Source organism: Felis catus, chromosome B3 (assembly GCF_018350175.1).
Source record: "Felis catus isolate Fca126 chromosome B3, F.catus_Fca126_mat1.0, whole genome shotgun sequence".
NCBI lineage: Eukaryota > Metazoa > Chordata > Mammalia > Carnivora > Felidae > Felis > Felis catus.
The window spans coordinates 3128611-3144520 of record NC_058373.1 but is presented as its reverse complement, the minus strand read 5'-3'; the positions used below and the strand labels follow the sequence as shown (position 1 = coordinate 3144520).

The 15910-nt window shown below is 48.0% G+C and overlaps 1 protein-coding gene across 3 annotated transcripts in view; it reads left to right on the top strand.

Moving 5' to 3' along the window:
* ADAMTSL3 (ADAMTS like 3) overlaps nucleotides 1-15910 on the top strand; it is a 351370-nt gene that overhangs the window by 265852 nt on the left and 69608 nt on the right. For all 3 annotated transcript variants that reach the window (XM_023254830.2, XM_045058725.1, XM_045058726.1), the window contains one exon: nucleotides 10431-10584. In XM_023254830.2, the coding sequence (XP_023110598.2) occupies nucleotides 10431-10584 (154 nt within the window). The remainder of the gene's footprint in view (nucleotides 1-10430; nucleotides 10585-15910) is intronic.

The window sequence follows — 15910 nt, the reverse complement described above, 5'->3', positions numbered from 1 at the left end:
GAAACACGAGGGGCAGGAAAATCGTTTCCTCCTACAGTCAGGGTCTGGATGGACAGATGTGGCTGCTAGAGGCGAGGCATCTTTCCGAGGCTAGCGACGGGGAAGGACAGGTAGGACTCTGCCCTGGGGATCTTCATCTGTAAAAGCTGGCTTGCTTTGTTTCCCCTCCTCTGTCCCCAAGAAAGAGTGGAAGTATTCCTTTGCGACTGGGTCGGGCGGGGGGAAGTGGGCTAAGGTGTTAGACAGGAGGGTGTCTAGGGAGGCTGGTGGGCAGACAGTATTGATGGCAGTCACCCAGCTGAGCCCCAGGTGTGAAGACCTGCTGCTCCCCCTTGGAGGAGGTCAAGGGCCCAGTTACCATCTCCACGAGGTTAGGGATAGAGCTGCAGGGGGCAGAAGGGCCGGGCACTTGTGCAGAGAGCTCTCAGCACTGTGTGATGCTTCATCTCCTGGCTACACTAAGGGTGCCCAGATCCGACCACGCGGGCGTCTCTGGACAAGCTGGGAGCTCCTGAGAAATGAAGAATCTTGAGCCCCCCACCCCCCCCAGGCCCCCAGGCCAGCCCTCAGGACCCGAATCTGCATCTCAACAAGCTCTCCAGGTGTTGTAAAGCACATCAGAGCTTGAGAAGCCTTTCCCTACCTGCCCCTCATCCTTATCAGGGCTGCGCAGCCCTTGAGTTTGTGTCCAAGGTGGGAATGGCTCTGGGTAATGGTCTCTCTGGGCAAGTGCTGTCCTAACCTGAGGGGAAAAGGCAGGAAGGGAAGGGCAGGAAGTGAGCAGAGGTCATGGAGAAAACAGGCACCTTGTTTTGGATGCAGCCAGGGAGGACCTAGAACCCCTCCCATGCTCTAAAATACGCCTTTCTGCTTCTCTCTTTTCTCCTTTCCCCTAAGAACAGACAGCCCTTGTCAGTTCCATCTTGTGTTCTAGAACAAACTCTTCTCATTGGCCTTTTAGAGTGGAGACTGGGGGTGTGTCCCTCTCCTGTCCATTTTTGATGTGAGCAGTGAATTTGCTGCTCCCGGTTCTGCATCACTGAAGTAACACCGTTATTATGTCCAGTCGTGCTTGCCCGTTGGGTCCTTGCTCTTGTCCTCGCTCTCAAATCGTGGATCCAGGCCCGAGCTTCCCTCTTCTGTGAAGTCTTCCGCCCCTGAAATCGCACAGCACTTCCCAGCTTGAACTCACAATGACCCAAGGTTTTATGGCATTTCCCTGGGGAGCTACTTCCTGAGCGTGCATATGTTTTCCCGTCTGGCCTACAGAGTCCTTGTGGCCAGTGACCATGAGACCCGTGAGGTCCTGGGGCCCAGCAAGCTCTGAACAGGTAAATACCCTTCCCCAAGAGTCTTTGCAAAGTCAGGGGGAAATGCGGAGTTCTGTTGAAGTGATGACCTTTCGAAAAGCTCAAGCCTGCTAACGAAGACAAGCAAATCTTTCATCGGGAGGCTTGTTGCTGGGAGGAAAGGGAGACAGGAGAGAAGGCTACCCACGCGAGCTGGCTGGGACCTGAGGCTCGTCAGTTTCCTAGGCAACCCCTGGGCAGGGCGAGGGCAAGCTGATGGGCACCGCAAGAGATCTGTGCAGGCACAGGCAAGACCTCGTCCCGCTCCCAGCCAAAGCTGCATCTCTAGAAGTCTTCCCTGCGAGAGCGAGGGTGGGTGTGCTCACATGCCCGGGAAGGCAGAGCCGGCCTCGGGCTCTGAAACCAAAAGCCAGCATCCAGACTCGGGCCCAGTCAGGCACACGTGTTGGGTTTCCTGCGGGGTTCAGCTTGTCTCCCGTTAGTAGACATTCCCTCTCATCTCAGACTTGCTTTGTTTTGGCAGAGAGTGATGCCAAAATCGCCACCCTCCCCAAAGGTTTCTGCCAGACCAGTCCTTGTGCCACAGGCTGGCTCACTCGGGGGCAGCCATCCATCTTGTGGTTCTGGATAAGGCCTTTCTGCGTTGAAACTGGCCAGTAACCCTGGACACAGAAAGGCTCAGGAGCCATGCCAGGATTTCCATCTCTCACCGAGCCAGACCTCTCGGCCTGTAGCCGGAACAGCCCTCTCTCCTGACACTAGCTCTATTCATGGCTGCTCGGGCTTTGTTCGTTCGTTGGCTCGTTGGTTTTTAGATCTGAACTACGCGTCAGGCAGAAAGAAGCCTTCGACTCTTACACTGCATTCCGAGTTGTAAGAAGGGAGCATTGACTCCTGCGTGGGGCAGTCTTCCCAAACGGCGGATTTCTGTGATCCGCGGACCCCTTGCTGAAATCCGTTCCTTGACTGAAATCCAGAAACCGTTCCTCATTGTGTACCCTCTGTATCTTGATGGAGCGTTTGACCATTTTGTCTGCCTTCATCATTCTCCTTCATGATGTTTCTTGGTGGTTTTTTTTTTCATTTTTCCTGTTTACCTAACTACATCTTGTCTACTGGTTTGTCTTCCTCCAAGGCTCCAAAAAGCTCAACATTTGATCAGATATTTGATGCATATCACTGCATTTTTCCTCCAGAGCTGATTCTGTGTCCTGACCTCGTCTCTGACTTCTATAAATAATTCCCTATCTCCAGGAACAGTCTCTAACCCTCTATTCAGTATGGTGTCTGCAGGTGTCCAAATAGGATGTGCCTTCATCCTGGGAAAGCAAAGAGACAGCCACTTAATTCCCAACCGCCTCCCCACCTTGCTTCTGTCTCTTGTTAGTATAGCACCACCTTTCCAACACTTGTGATCGTCTCTGACTTCTTCAGCTCCTGTGTTCAGCCACCAACGTCTGCTAGCTCTTTAATTCTTGAAATACAGCCATATGCCAAGTATAAAGGAGATCTCTTTAATGAGAACTTTCACAAAGAGCAGCTCAAGATATGTCCTGGACACATGGGTTTATAAATACGGCGTTCTAATTTTTAATAGACTCATTAACTGTGACTCATGAGAGCAGTGGTGTGTTGGGGCCCATCCATTCCAGCTTGTGAGAACCAGCTGTCATCTCTTAACTCGTGCTCGGTTGATAGCTTGAAATCAGCCATGGTGGAAGCATTCACGCACAGAAGTCGGCACACGTTATAGTCAATGCTGTCTCCCCAAGACCTTGTGAAGCATTTAGCAGCACACAACTGTATGAGAGGGTTACACACACACACACACACACACACTTCTCATTAATGAGACACTTTTAGCTTATTGATAGTTACTTGGGATGGTAGTGATCTCAAGAAGTTCCAATGTCTGGGGGCATCTGGGTGGCTCAGTTAAGCATCTGACTTCAGCTCAGGTCATGATCTCGCTGTTCGTGGGTTCGAGCCCCGCGTCGGGCTCTGTGCTGACAGCTCGGAGCCTGGAGCCTGCTTGGGATTCTGTGTCTCCCCCTCTCTCGGCCCCCCCCTCCTTGCAGGCTCTCTTGGTCTCTCTCTCTCTGTTTCAAAAATAAATAAACATTAAAAAAATTAAAAAAGAAATGAAAGAAGTTCCAATGTCTGGACTCTTTCAAAAAGTTTAAGAACCTTTTGGGCTTCTCTAAGGTGTTCTTTATTTTTATCTTCATAATTGGTGTTTGGTAAAGCTAGTTAGTATCTTATCTCTAGATGGAAATCCATTCTATCAGTCATATCCTTCAGGATTAGTTTGATCTTGATCCAAGGTGATTAATCTAAACACATTAGGTATTCCTTCTATGAATAGAAGAATATTCCAGCTTACAAGGTTTATTCTAAAATCTTCCTTTTCCTCTTTTTATTATGTAGTATTCATTATATGTTTCTTAATATTAATAATTTTGTACATCACCACTCTTCTACTTGAATAGTAATGTCTTTTTAGACTTAATATGGTAGTTTGTTCTTACATTTTGACCCACTTGAAATATACCCAGTGCATTCAAGTCCATACACTTCTCTCTGTTCTATTTATGTTAAATAATACACACACACACACACACACACACACACACACTTCTGAATATGCCTTATTTTCTTGACTAGGTTGTAGATGCCAGAGGGGAAGGACCATCTCTGCATATATGTATCCCACTTGGTGCTTGGTAAATACTTGTTGACTAAAATAAAGAGATTTAGAAGAGCTTCTTCTAAATTGAACATGCCTGATCAGTTCACCAGCAGACATTGACCACACACTGCTGTATCGATTGCCCTGGGCACTGGGGACCTGGGGCAGCCAAGAAGGAGGTCTTCATGAGCTCACAGTTGAATGAGGCAGATACAAAAAATTGTGACTGACAAGCCAGTAAAGGGCTCCCATCTACAGAACTGTGTGAAGAATCGAGGGGAAACATCTAGGTCTGCGTGGGTCCCGGGAAAGTGTTGCAGAAGATGCGGGTGTAAAACTGGGTCTTAGAGGCTGAGTGCAGGCCGGGTGGAAATGAGACAAGGGGGGTCCAGGCAGTGACAAGAGTGCACACAAAGGCACAGGTTATGAGCTTGGCGGTCTTACGTGGCTTGAGATTAGGTTGCAGCAAAGAAATGGAAGAAGGTGAAACAGGTGGAGAGGAGAGGTTGCCACCAGACCGGGGAGGAGCTCGGTGTGTGTGGTTGTCCCTGCGGTCATTGAGGGCACGGAGAAGGGTTCTGAATAGGGGAGTGAAACGCAAGGCTTTCAGGCATGTGGTTCCAGCAGCAGTGTGAACAGCTCGTTGGGGGAGAAGGAACCAGAGCCTAGGAGACCTTGTTAGATGGGTTGGAATAAAACCAATGAGAATAAGGAAGCAGTCAGGCAGAGAACAACAGTAGATAGTGTTGGGAGATGTTTCTTTAGCAGATAGAGGGGGCAGATTTGGTGACTGAACTGGTAAGATTTGAGTGGAAAAGAGGGGTGTGGTCAAGGGATAAGAGATGGCATTAAGTTTAAAGTTAATTGGGGAAGGAAAAACACATTTGGGAGATGATCCGAAAGGGAGACAAAATGAGTTTATTTTGAAACGTGTGTAGTTTGAGGGTCTGTCAAGGCACTAGTAAAGATTTGCAGCTCAAGAGAGATCTGCAGGATGGTTATAATTGGGGGAAGCATCCACGTTTAAGGGGTAGTTGAAGCCATGGACAAATGGATACTGTGACACGTCAGCGTATACTGTCCATGGCAGTTCCTCTGAAAATAGTTAGAAAATAGTGAAGAAAAACCACAATGGCAGCACAGCTGTTTAATACCCCCAGATCCCTCGTGGCGAGGGGAATGAAGAGGTACAAACCTCCAGGCACAAAGAAAAGAAGTCACAGTGGTGAGAAGCACAGCACAGGGAATGGCATCAGCAGTATTGTAATAACTTCGTCTGGTGACTCCACGTACTGTGGTGAGCATTTCTTAATGCATGGAGAGTTGTCAAATCGCTAAGTTGGACACCTGAAATGAATATAATACCATGTGTCAACTATACTTCAATTTAGGGGCTCCTAGGGGTTCAGTTGGTTGAGCGTCTGACCTCAGCTCAGGTCATGATCTCACAGTCCATGAGTTCGAGCCCCGTGTCGGGCTCTGTGCTGACAGCTCAGAGCCTGGAGCCCGCTTTGGATTCTATGTCTCCCTCTCTCTCTGCCCCTCCCCTGCTCTTGCTCTGTCTCTCTCTGTCTCAAAACTAAATTTAAAAAACATTAAAAAAAAAACCCTATACTTCAATTTAAAAAACAACACAGAAAACAGAGCAATGAGAACTGCTAAAGGAAAGAAAAAAAAACACAGATAGTCACGTTAACACAAGTGCTATACGTGGGTGAGGCCAAACCATACCCAATAGTGGAGACTGTGCAGGAGCTGTAAGTTTAACAGCTAGACCGACATGGAGATGATAAGAGGCACAGAAGTCAACCATACGTGACCCCTCGGGGTCTGAGACCAGTAAGTGATGGGAGAGGACTCCAGGACCAGGCTGTGGCTGAGTGCAGGGGACATCACACACACCTACGCGGGCCTTAAGAGGGCTGGAGAGCACGAGGGGAACACACATCCTTAAGAGTGCGAAGAAATACCCAGCAAACCTGCCGCGATTGTAATCCAAGCTGAGACAGGACACAAAGCGGAAGTGATGGATGCCTGGACCCCTGGGTGTGGAAGAGTCCAGAAGATAGGAATCTCAGAACTGTGGCCACACTGTTGACTACTTCTCCTTAACACCACAAGAGGGAATAGTAAGGACCCTGAAACACTCCCACCCTGTTACACTCTGCTGAAAGTATGGAAAAAACAGATCTCATTTAAATAGGGGTGTCAGCACACCCCATACAAAGATGCTGTAAAAGTGTCAGTAACATAGCAACATCATGGAAATGCGGCCTTGATGCAGATGAAAATATAACTTACTATTTTGAAGCGAGCTAAGAGAAGTTAAGAAATACACAGGAACAGATTGGAAATAGAAAAGCCCAGAGATGAGCTGGATAAATAACCGGGGTGTGAAGGAAAAGAGCTAACGTGGTCCAGGAGAGAACCAGAAAACTTAAGGGAGGGTTCCAGAAATGGAGAGTAAACTAGAAAGAAGTGTAGTAAGAGAAGTGATAGAAAGGAGGGAATTGAAAATAATCAAAGAGAAATAGGAAGAATCCAAGCAAAAAATATTAGATAGAAGGGAGGGGAAAAATCCAACGTGTAAGTATTGCTAGAGTTCCAAGAAAATAAAACCAAAACAACAGAACAAAACTATAAAGAAAATCACCATGTAACACAAATCGCGGTATTGAAAGGGCACACCACGCCCCTAGGAGAAGTGACCTAGTACCAACGTCAAGACATCTTTTGCTAAAAGTGCCGGAGTTTAAAGATGAAGAAAAATGTTATTTGTATATCCAGGCGAAAAGGCCAAGTCACTTACTAGGGAAAGAAAGTCGGGTTAACATCAGACTTCTCACCAATGCCACTTCACAGGGGAAAACATTGGAACAACATGTTTAACAAACGAAGAGAAGGGAAATGTGAGGCGAGGATTCTCTAGCCTCCCAAGGTGACCTCCAAGTGTAAAGGTCACAGGTACTTACAAAGTTGTAAGAACTCAGGGTGTGTTGTTCCCATGAGCTCTTCCAAAGGAATCTACCAGATTTCTGTGGCATAAATAGTAGAAGCTTTGGCATATGGTTGCTGCTCTGTGAACTGTAATTTATTGCACTGATTCTGTCACTTTCTCTCTCTCTGAGTTGGGAACATTCTCTAATGGCACCCTAACTTTGAACTTAGCAGACACGAGGTCACATCAGACCTCCATCCCGAAGAGGGGTTTGCAAAGGATGCTCCCATTCATGATGCGGAGGGGGAAATAATCCTGTATTTATCATTAGAAATGGCTTATGAGTGGAGACTGGCAGTGATGTTACTCACTGTTACATGAACCAAAATTTAAAAGTTGACGTTAATTTGTTATTATATGGGAGACTCCTAGATGATGATGTGACTTGGTTAAAAAAAAAAAAAAACAAATCATAACGTGGCAAATGGCAGTGTTAAGTTGTTTATTCAAAAGCATACAAAAAGCTTTTCTCTGTACTGAAAATATTAATAGTTTAGGGCTTTCTGTTAAAGAGGACACTCAAGGATTTTAATTTTTTTTTAATGTTTATTTATTTTTGAGACAGAGAGAGACAGAGCATAAACAGGGGAGGGGCAGAGAGAGAGGGAGACACAGAATCCGAAACAGGCTCCAGGCTCTGAGCGGTCAGCACAGAGCCCGACACGGGGCTCAAACTCACGGACCGTGAGATCATGATCTGAGCCGAAGTCTGACGCTTAACCGACCAAGCCACCCAGGCGCCCCATCAAGGATTTTAAAAGAAAATTGCATTCCCCTCCTTTGAAACTCAACATAAAACCCACAGAGAGAATGGAAGAGAGGGAACACTCCGTCTTCAGCGAACAATGAAGTGGCCACAATCCCAAACTGTAAATCATGGAACGCACCTGCCAAAGACCGTAACATCTGGCCCCAAACGAGAAGGGAGCCTGGCAGAAATCCCTCAGGGGCCGAGTGCAGTGTAGACCACCCCCCCCCACCCCCCCCACCCCCCCCCCCGTCCCGGGAGGACGCGGGACAGCCCTCCAAGGCCCGTTCAACAGTCCTTTGACTACAGAGAACAGACGAGGGCTAGACCCGGAGCTGCCCTTGTGTCCCTGCGGAACCATGGGCCAGGTGGCGCCGAAGGACACGCGGCATTGCAGGCCTCCCAACCCAGGAGGGCGGCCGGAGATGAGGTGGCATGTGGTGGCCGTGTTATCACACAGGGAGCCGGTCATCGAAGAGACGGTTCTCGGAGTCCCGCCAGCCACTCGAACGCCAAGAGCTGAACAGGCATGCGGGCAACAGAAATGAAATTGTTTGCCAGAGCGTCATACACAAGTGAGGTAAACTGCTCATCCCCTGCCCTTGTTGTTCCCAAACAGCTGCACTCATGACTCCAGCCTAAAACCTAGGCATCCCCATCGGGGGATGGGGGGGGAGGAATTGAAGGCGAAGGAGGAAATCAGGTCTCCGGGAAGGGAACAGAAAGCAGCGGTCACGTGAATGGTGGTAACATCTTTGGGATGTTCCAACAAGTAGAGTTCCAACAAGTAGAGTCTGTGTTCCCAAGAAAATTACAGTCATGGCGTCCGGGGCGGAAGGTGGCTTTAAAGTTAGGTTTGAGCTCAAAAGGAGATGGTAGGTCAACAAAAGGAGAAGGAAAGATAACTGGAACATTCATGGGGGGGGGAAACAACAGAAAAGAAAAATTAAGAAGAGCAGAAATACAAGGTTACCTTACAAGCAACAACAAAATTAAAGTGAAAACCGAGATACCATGTGCAGGCTGGAAGGACTCACGTACAGGGATAGGAGAAAGAGTACAGATGTGAAGTTGGTTTTGAGAGGCAGTGATGGATGTGGGAGACAGAGAGGAGATCACACCCAAGCCCACTGGAATTTCTGAAAAGAACAGAACAAATGGAACAGAAAATGAAAGAGAATGGGGCACCTGGGTGGCTCAGTCGATGAAGCGTCAGACTCTTGATTTTGGCTCAGGTCATGATCTCATGGTTTGTGGGTTTGAGTCCCAGGTCAGGCTCCGCACTGACAGTGGGGAGCCTGCTTGGGGTTCTCTCTCCCTCTCTGCCCCTCCCTGTATCACACGTGCTCTCTCTCAAAAATAAACATCAAAAAAAAAAAAAAAGAACAGTCAGCAATGACATCTCAGAACAGAATGTACATATCAGAAACCCTGACGTTACCTGGGCAGCATCATGAATGCTACCTGGAGGTTTGGAAGGAAGAGGTGGCAGGAATGAACGGGTTTATTTCCTCATTTTTCCTAGCCAGTAGATACTCTCCTAAGTCCAAACGTGTCATTAAAAACAATCATCGAAATATCTTGTTGGTTTCTACAATTTTTGTTTTTTTAATTTTCTTTCTTAACATTAGAGGGTTCTTTTTGGGAATTCATTGCCAGGGTGAAAAAAAAAAAAGGTCAGATATTCACCTTTTTTTTTTAAGAAATTAATTTTATAAAAAAAATGTTTTTAGGTTTACTTATTTTGAGAGAGTGTGCAAGAGGGGGAGGGGCAGAGAGAGTGGAAGAGAGAGAATCCCAAGCAGGCTCCACACTGTCAGCACAGAACCCGACTGGGGGCTCGACCCCATGAACCATGAAATCATGACCTGAGCTGAAATCAAGAGTCAGATGCTTACCTGACTGAGCCACCCAGGTGTCCCCCAACATCTCTTTTAATTCTACTTTAGTTCCCTTTTTTTCTAATACACCTAATGAAACTGCATTACATTTTTCAATTAAAATTGCATGTACACACAATGATTATCAAATATCAATGTTATTCACACATGGATGACCAAATATTAATGTTACTTTATGTGAAGCAGTTTGAGTGGGTTTTTAAAAAAAAAAAAAAAAAAAAAAAACAACTTTCCTTTTGTGTTTATTTCTTGAAGTCTTGGTTGTGGGTATGTATCTTTTTTTTTTTAAGCACAATTATCTTACTTTATAAATAAATAGCTAAAAAATAAGTCAGGTATCAATCACAGTGCCAAAAAATCCTCATGACGGGAGATTACTGGAAATTAATTGCCGTCTCAGGAGGAAGGAAGGAAGAAGAGGAGGAAACTTCCCATATTATAAAAGATAAGTCAAAAAAAATAGTGGGGATGAAAATATGGCGTAGGGAATGCAGTCAGTGATACCATGAGAACATTGTGTGGTGACGGCAGGGGACGGCACTTGCCGTGGTGAGCACGGAGTACCGGATCGACTCGTCCAATCGCTGTGTTGTACCCCTGGAGCTCATGTAACATTGTGTGCCACGTATACCTGAGTTAAATAACAGAGAAATAAAAAAGAGGAGGCGTTCGCGCCCAGGAACCGGCAGCCGCACGTACAGCCCCTCTTGTCCCAGTGGAGACGTGGCTGTTGGCTGCGTCGTCGGCGACGCTCCATGTGACCGGTGCACACTTCTCCTTGCAGTGTTCCGTCAGCTGTGGCGTTGGAACCCAGCGAAGAAAGCAGGTGTGTCAGAGGCTGACCGCCAAGGGCCGGCGCGTCCCCCTCAGCGAGGTGATGTGCAGAGATCTCCCAGGGCCCCCTCTCGTAAGATCTTGCCAGATGCCCGCCTGCAGTAGTAAGTATGGAATGGCCACGCTCCTCTGGGTGTGCCCGTGCTGTTCCTCTCGTCCCGATGGCTTCCTTTCCCGTAAAGCAGCACATTTCGGATCTGTGGGTAAAGCAGACCAAGCAGAACTCAGAATTGCTGTGAGCAGCAGCCGGTGCAATGTTGAGTAGGAGATACAGTTGTAAGGCAAGCCGGCCTTAATATGTCCACCCACCTTGACAGACGGCCTCTGTTCTGTGGCCTCGCTTGGGTTTATACTTCCTTCTTCCTTCGCTTGACCACGGTTTCTTCCACTTATGATTAATTCATGAGTATTCCTTGTAGAAGTGACGCCAAACCAGTCTCCGGTTTCCTTCGCCAAGGATGCGTTCGGATCCATTCTAGTGAGAGTGGAACAGCTAAGTAGGTTTAGGTATTCAAGCATCTCTTCTTGTGTATACAGTAAAACCTTGGACCGCGGTGAGTAACTTGTTCTCCGAGGGTTCTGCAAGACGAGCAAACATTTCGAATAAATGTTAACTTGATAAACGAGCGATGTCCTACAGTACGAGTAGGACGTGATGCCGAATGTCACGTGATTTATACCTGAGCCAATGGCTCTTGAGTTTCGCTTTGATTATACAAGTGCTTTTGACGACAGGCATGTTTCTGGAATGAATTATGCTCGCAAACCAAGGTTTTACTGTAATCTGAAACCAGCAAGGAAAACATGAAACCCTGCTTCAATTCTAAATGATAAGCTCAGCTTCAAGACTTAATAAGGTAGCTTCATTATATCCAAAAGCTAATATGCATACGTCACATTCCTCTGTATTTTCAGTGTAGATGAGAGAATGTTTACACATGCCTCTGTGGGTTCCAGGTAGGACGATGGGTGGTAACAAGTGAGTTGGGGGCTGGCCCTACAGCAAATGAAAATAACCACCCCAGGAGAGGTGGAGTTCGGAGCTAGGGGGAAAGCCATACCAGGACTGTGCAGCTTCTGGGTCTGTTTCTTGCTTTGTTTTTCACTGTGATCAATGACTCACCTGTAAAGTAATATTAATTACCTCAGGTACCCTCCTGAGCTTATGGTAAGAAAAAAAAATCAGAAATTAACTATTATGTTCATGCTGCTTAAGGGAAAAAAAAAACCTTACATATAAAATCCAAATTTACCCACAACTTTCTGGGAGAAACTCATAAAACAAAGTTTAAAAAAAACAGTTACAACTTAAAAAAAAAGAAGTGGAGGCTTTTTTTGGCTATTAATTGAGCATTTATTGGTTGGAACTCCTCACATGCACTAAGCCATTCAGCCCCCAGCAATTTGTGAGACACATATTATTCCCATTTTAGTGATGAGGAACCCAAGACTTAGAGAACGTATGAGGCTTGACCAAAGACCCGTAGCTGCCGGTTGGACGCCTTGGCCTGTTTGACCACAGGTCTGTGTGATTCCTGAGTCCACACCCTTAGCTGCCTCTTTATGCTGATTGATAGACAACGTTAACTTTTTTCTTGGGAATTCCTTGAGAACAGATTTTCAAACTCTTGAGACTCCAAGTTCCATCGTGTCCTGGAATTTAAGAATGCCTGTGGCCGAGGGCACAGGGTCGTCCTTCAAAGTGCTTATCGACTTGGTTTTTAGTAATTGTGGACAGTTGCATGTGGCGGTGCGCTTAGACCGCAAGCTGCCTTCGAGGAGAGTGAACTTCAAGGCGTCCAGGCGCTTCCTCGAAGATCATCGCAGCATGTGGCGTGCCACGTGGTGCAGGGTGAACTTAGAAACTATCACGGCGTGCAGCTCAGAGCAGGGTAAAATTACAAGTTTTAGAGCGAAAAAAGCAGGCAAAAGGACAGTGATACGTCTCTTTCCCCACCCCATTCCCTGGCTTGCCAAACGCATGGGGCATGGAAAGCAGAGAAGGGAGGGGAACGCCCGCTCCCAGCCTCACCCCAGCGGGGCCTCCGCTTCCTCCGTGGCCTGGCTCCCGCCATCACCTGTGCTCAGTGGCCTTTGCTTGCTGAAATCTGGCTTCTCCCTTTGCACCGTGATGGGGCATCCTCTTCTTCCCGGAGCCAGGAGGTGCGCTCAGGGGCTCATGGGTCCTCCGGACCCCTGCGGTCTGGCGCCTTCCCTGCTTCCCCCCCCGCCCGCCACCCTGCGCTCAGCGCCACCTCTGCCCTTGACGTAGCTTCCAGGGCGTCACGTGCAGCGGTTAAAGCCTCACTGCAGTATTCTTGCTCGCTCTGCACCCCCCGCCTCGATCACCTACTCACTTCAACCCCGGCTTTACTTTTCAGGTGATATTTGTTTGGCTTTGGGTTCCCCGGTCTGAGCTACTAGGATTTGCTGAAGGAAATAGCATCACATTCTTCCTGCTCATGCTGATTTACCTGGGCATCGAGTGTTTTTCTTTTCCCCCGTGTTTCCTAAGAATTCCTTAGACATTCACCATAGAAGCTATTGTTAACTACTGCGTTTCCCATTTCTCTGTTAACTACTCCAACTCCTAATTTCCCACTTCTCTGTTGATGGACTCGTCTTTTATTCCACTGGGACTAGCAAGGCTATCTGCCATAATGTCCTCTGACTTTCCGCCCCCCTTCACCTCATTTCTGCCCCATCTCCCCCCCAAGATTGGAAATGCGTGGTCTTCTTTGTGGGCCCGACCCCTGCATGATTGGAAGGGGCCTGAAGATGAGAAAGACTGAGTCCACCTGTGCTGTGATCTTTATTCCCTTTCAAGCCCCCACCTCTCGCTAAGCATCCTAACTGGTGCCTCCAGTTTAAGTAAAACCCATCCTCTTTGTTTATTTTTTTTAACTATTATTTTTTTTTAATTTTTTAACGTTTATTTATTATTGAGAGACAGAGAGACACAGAGCGTGAGCAGGGGAGGGGCAGAGAGAGAGGGAGACACAGAATCTTTAGCAGACTCCAGGCTCCAAGCTGTCAGCACAGAACCCGCCTCGGGGCTCGAACTCGCGAACTGTGGGATCATGACCTGAGCCAAAGTCGGTCGCTCGACCGACTGAGCCACCCAGGCACCCCATTAACTATTATTTTTGAGACAGAGAGAGAGACAGACAGACAGCGTCAGCTGGGGAGGGGCAGAGAGAAAGGGAGAGAGAGAAACCCAAGCAGGATCTGTGCTGTCGGAGCAGAGCCTGATGCGGGATTGAGGCCATGAAGCGTGATCGCGACCTGAGTCATGATCAAGAGTCCAATGCTCAACCACCTGAGCCCCCCAGGCATCCCCAACCCATCCTCTTTGGGTGAATGAGTTTTGTTGATCTTCATTTTGACCATGTTCATGGGCAGTTGGGTGGAGGGCGGGTGGGAGAGATTTCTTGAGCACCACACGGTCCGGTTATACCCCTGCCTGGGTCCCCCCTACATTCCCTGCCTCCCCCCACTCCAGACTTTGATCGTTTCTCGAATTCTTTCTCCCGCCATATCTAGCAACTGACATTCTTCTTATTCCTGAAAGACCAACGCAAACCCTCCCTTCCCCCACGATCTTTCTCAGTGGAACCTTCTCTGGAAGGTGATACAACCCCCCGAGTTACAATCCCAGCCGTTGCCTGGCCCTGTGACATCAGGCAAGTTACCTAATCTCTGCCAGGCTCTATGTTCTCATCTGCAAAACGGGAATAGTAAATTGCATCTACCTTGTACGATTGCTCTGAGACGTAATGCCTATAAAGTGCTTAGAAGCAATGCCAGACGCTGACTGAAGGCTCAAAATATTAGTTATTTTTAATGCCATCCCTTTAATTCCTGTCACGGCTTTGAAGACAGGACACGTCGTGACAGAGCAACTTGTGTCTTCTGTCCCAGGAGGGTGCAGGGTGCTTGTGTGGGGCAGGTACACAGTAGCCCTGGACTTCTCCATCGAGGCCCCCCCGAAGTGCTTACCATGACTTCTACCCGTAGAGACGCTTTTCAAATATCTCGGACTTGGATTCTCCTCACATTGCCGTTCGAAGTCTTGTCTTCTAATTAGGGATCTGAAGGGGGGAGAAACATAACGGAAATGTAGTATTTGGTTTTAGACTTTTTAAATTTTGTTTCGACAGTCTTTATTTTTGAGACAGAGAGAAAGCACGAGCTGGGGAGGGGCAGAAAGAGAGCGAGACGGGAACCGAAGCAGGCTCCGGCTGTCAGTGCAGAGCCCGATGCGGGGCTTGAACCCACGAACCGCGAGATCACGACCTGAGCAGAAGTCGGATGCCGGAGCCGACCGAGCCACCCAGGCGCCCTGATTTTAGACGTTTTTTTTTTTTTTTTTTAAATTATGGCTCCAGGTTTCTAGGGTTCCTGAGTTTTGGTGAAACAGATTCGTATTTGTTGTCAAAGTACTGAGATCAGGATGGTTGGGGCAGGGGGAGACAGCCAGGCTGACAGCGTATACACCCATCCCTTCCCAGGGCTGTCTCAAACACACTCATTTCTCTGCAGCTCTGGGTCTCTCCCTGAGACCCTCTCTCCCTCTCCCAAGGCTCTGCCTTGTTAGCTCTCCCGCCTCCCACACACACCTTGGACTCTAGCATAGAACACACGATGACAGCATTTCCTTATTCTTTATGCAGCCATTCACCAAGTGCTGCTGTGTCTCAGATGTTATGATACAAAGCAGAAGGCACATTCTCTTGTGATTAAGAGCTCATGGTCCAGTGGGAGAGAAATCTGCGTAGAGAAATGAGACCAGGAAAGTGCCATGGGTGCCGTGATAGAATGCGGAAGGCCAATGCCAACCAGGGGGGTGGGGGAGGTCAGGAAAGGTTTCACGGAGGAGGCTCCCTCGGGCAGAGTTCTGAAAGATGGGCATCCATTCTCCAGACCCACACTGGGGAGGACACAGGAGAATCTGGGAGAAGAGAGCACTGTGGACAAAGGTAGGGGGTGTCAAATGGACTTGTATGTCCGGGGAAACCGTAAGAAATACCGTGAGATTAGAACATAGGTTCAAGGCTATGACAAAAGAGAAAGCTTGAGAACGTAGCTGTAGAGGGTGTTGGGACTCTATGCTAAGAAGTTTAGATTTTATCCAAGAAGGAGATGAGGCGGTCAGGTTTTATTTTGGTTCATTTACTCCAACAGCTATGTGGATACATTGGATAAATACGAGGGTGCAGGCTGGGAGTCTGGGGGTGGGACTCTGGCAGTTTCTAGGTGAGAGAGTGCCAGGGCGGAGCCCCACGATGCCGCAGACATCCCGCCTTAGTACCTGGGGCTGGGGGCCACGGCCCAAGGGCAGGGGAGTGCTTGTACGCATTTAATGGCCAGCTCTGGGGCAGAGGGTGGTGAGGAGGGAGGGTAGCAACCCTTTGTTACCTTTGCTGATTT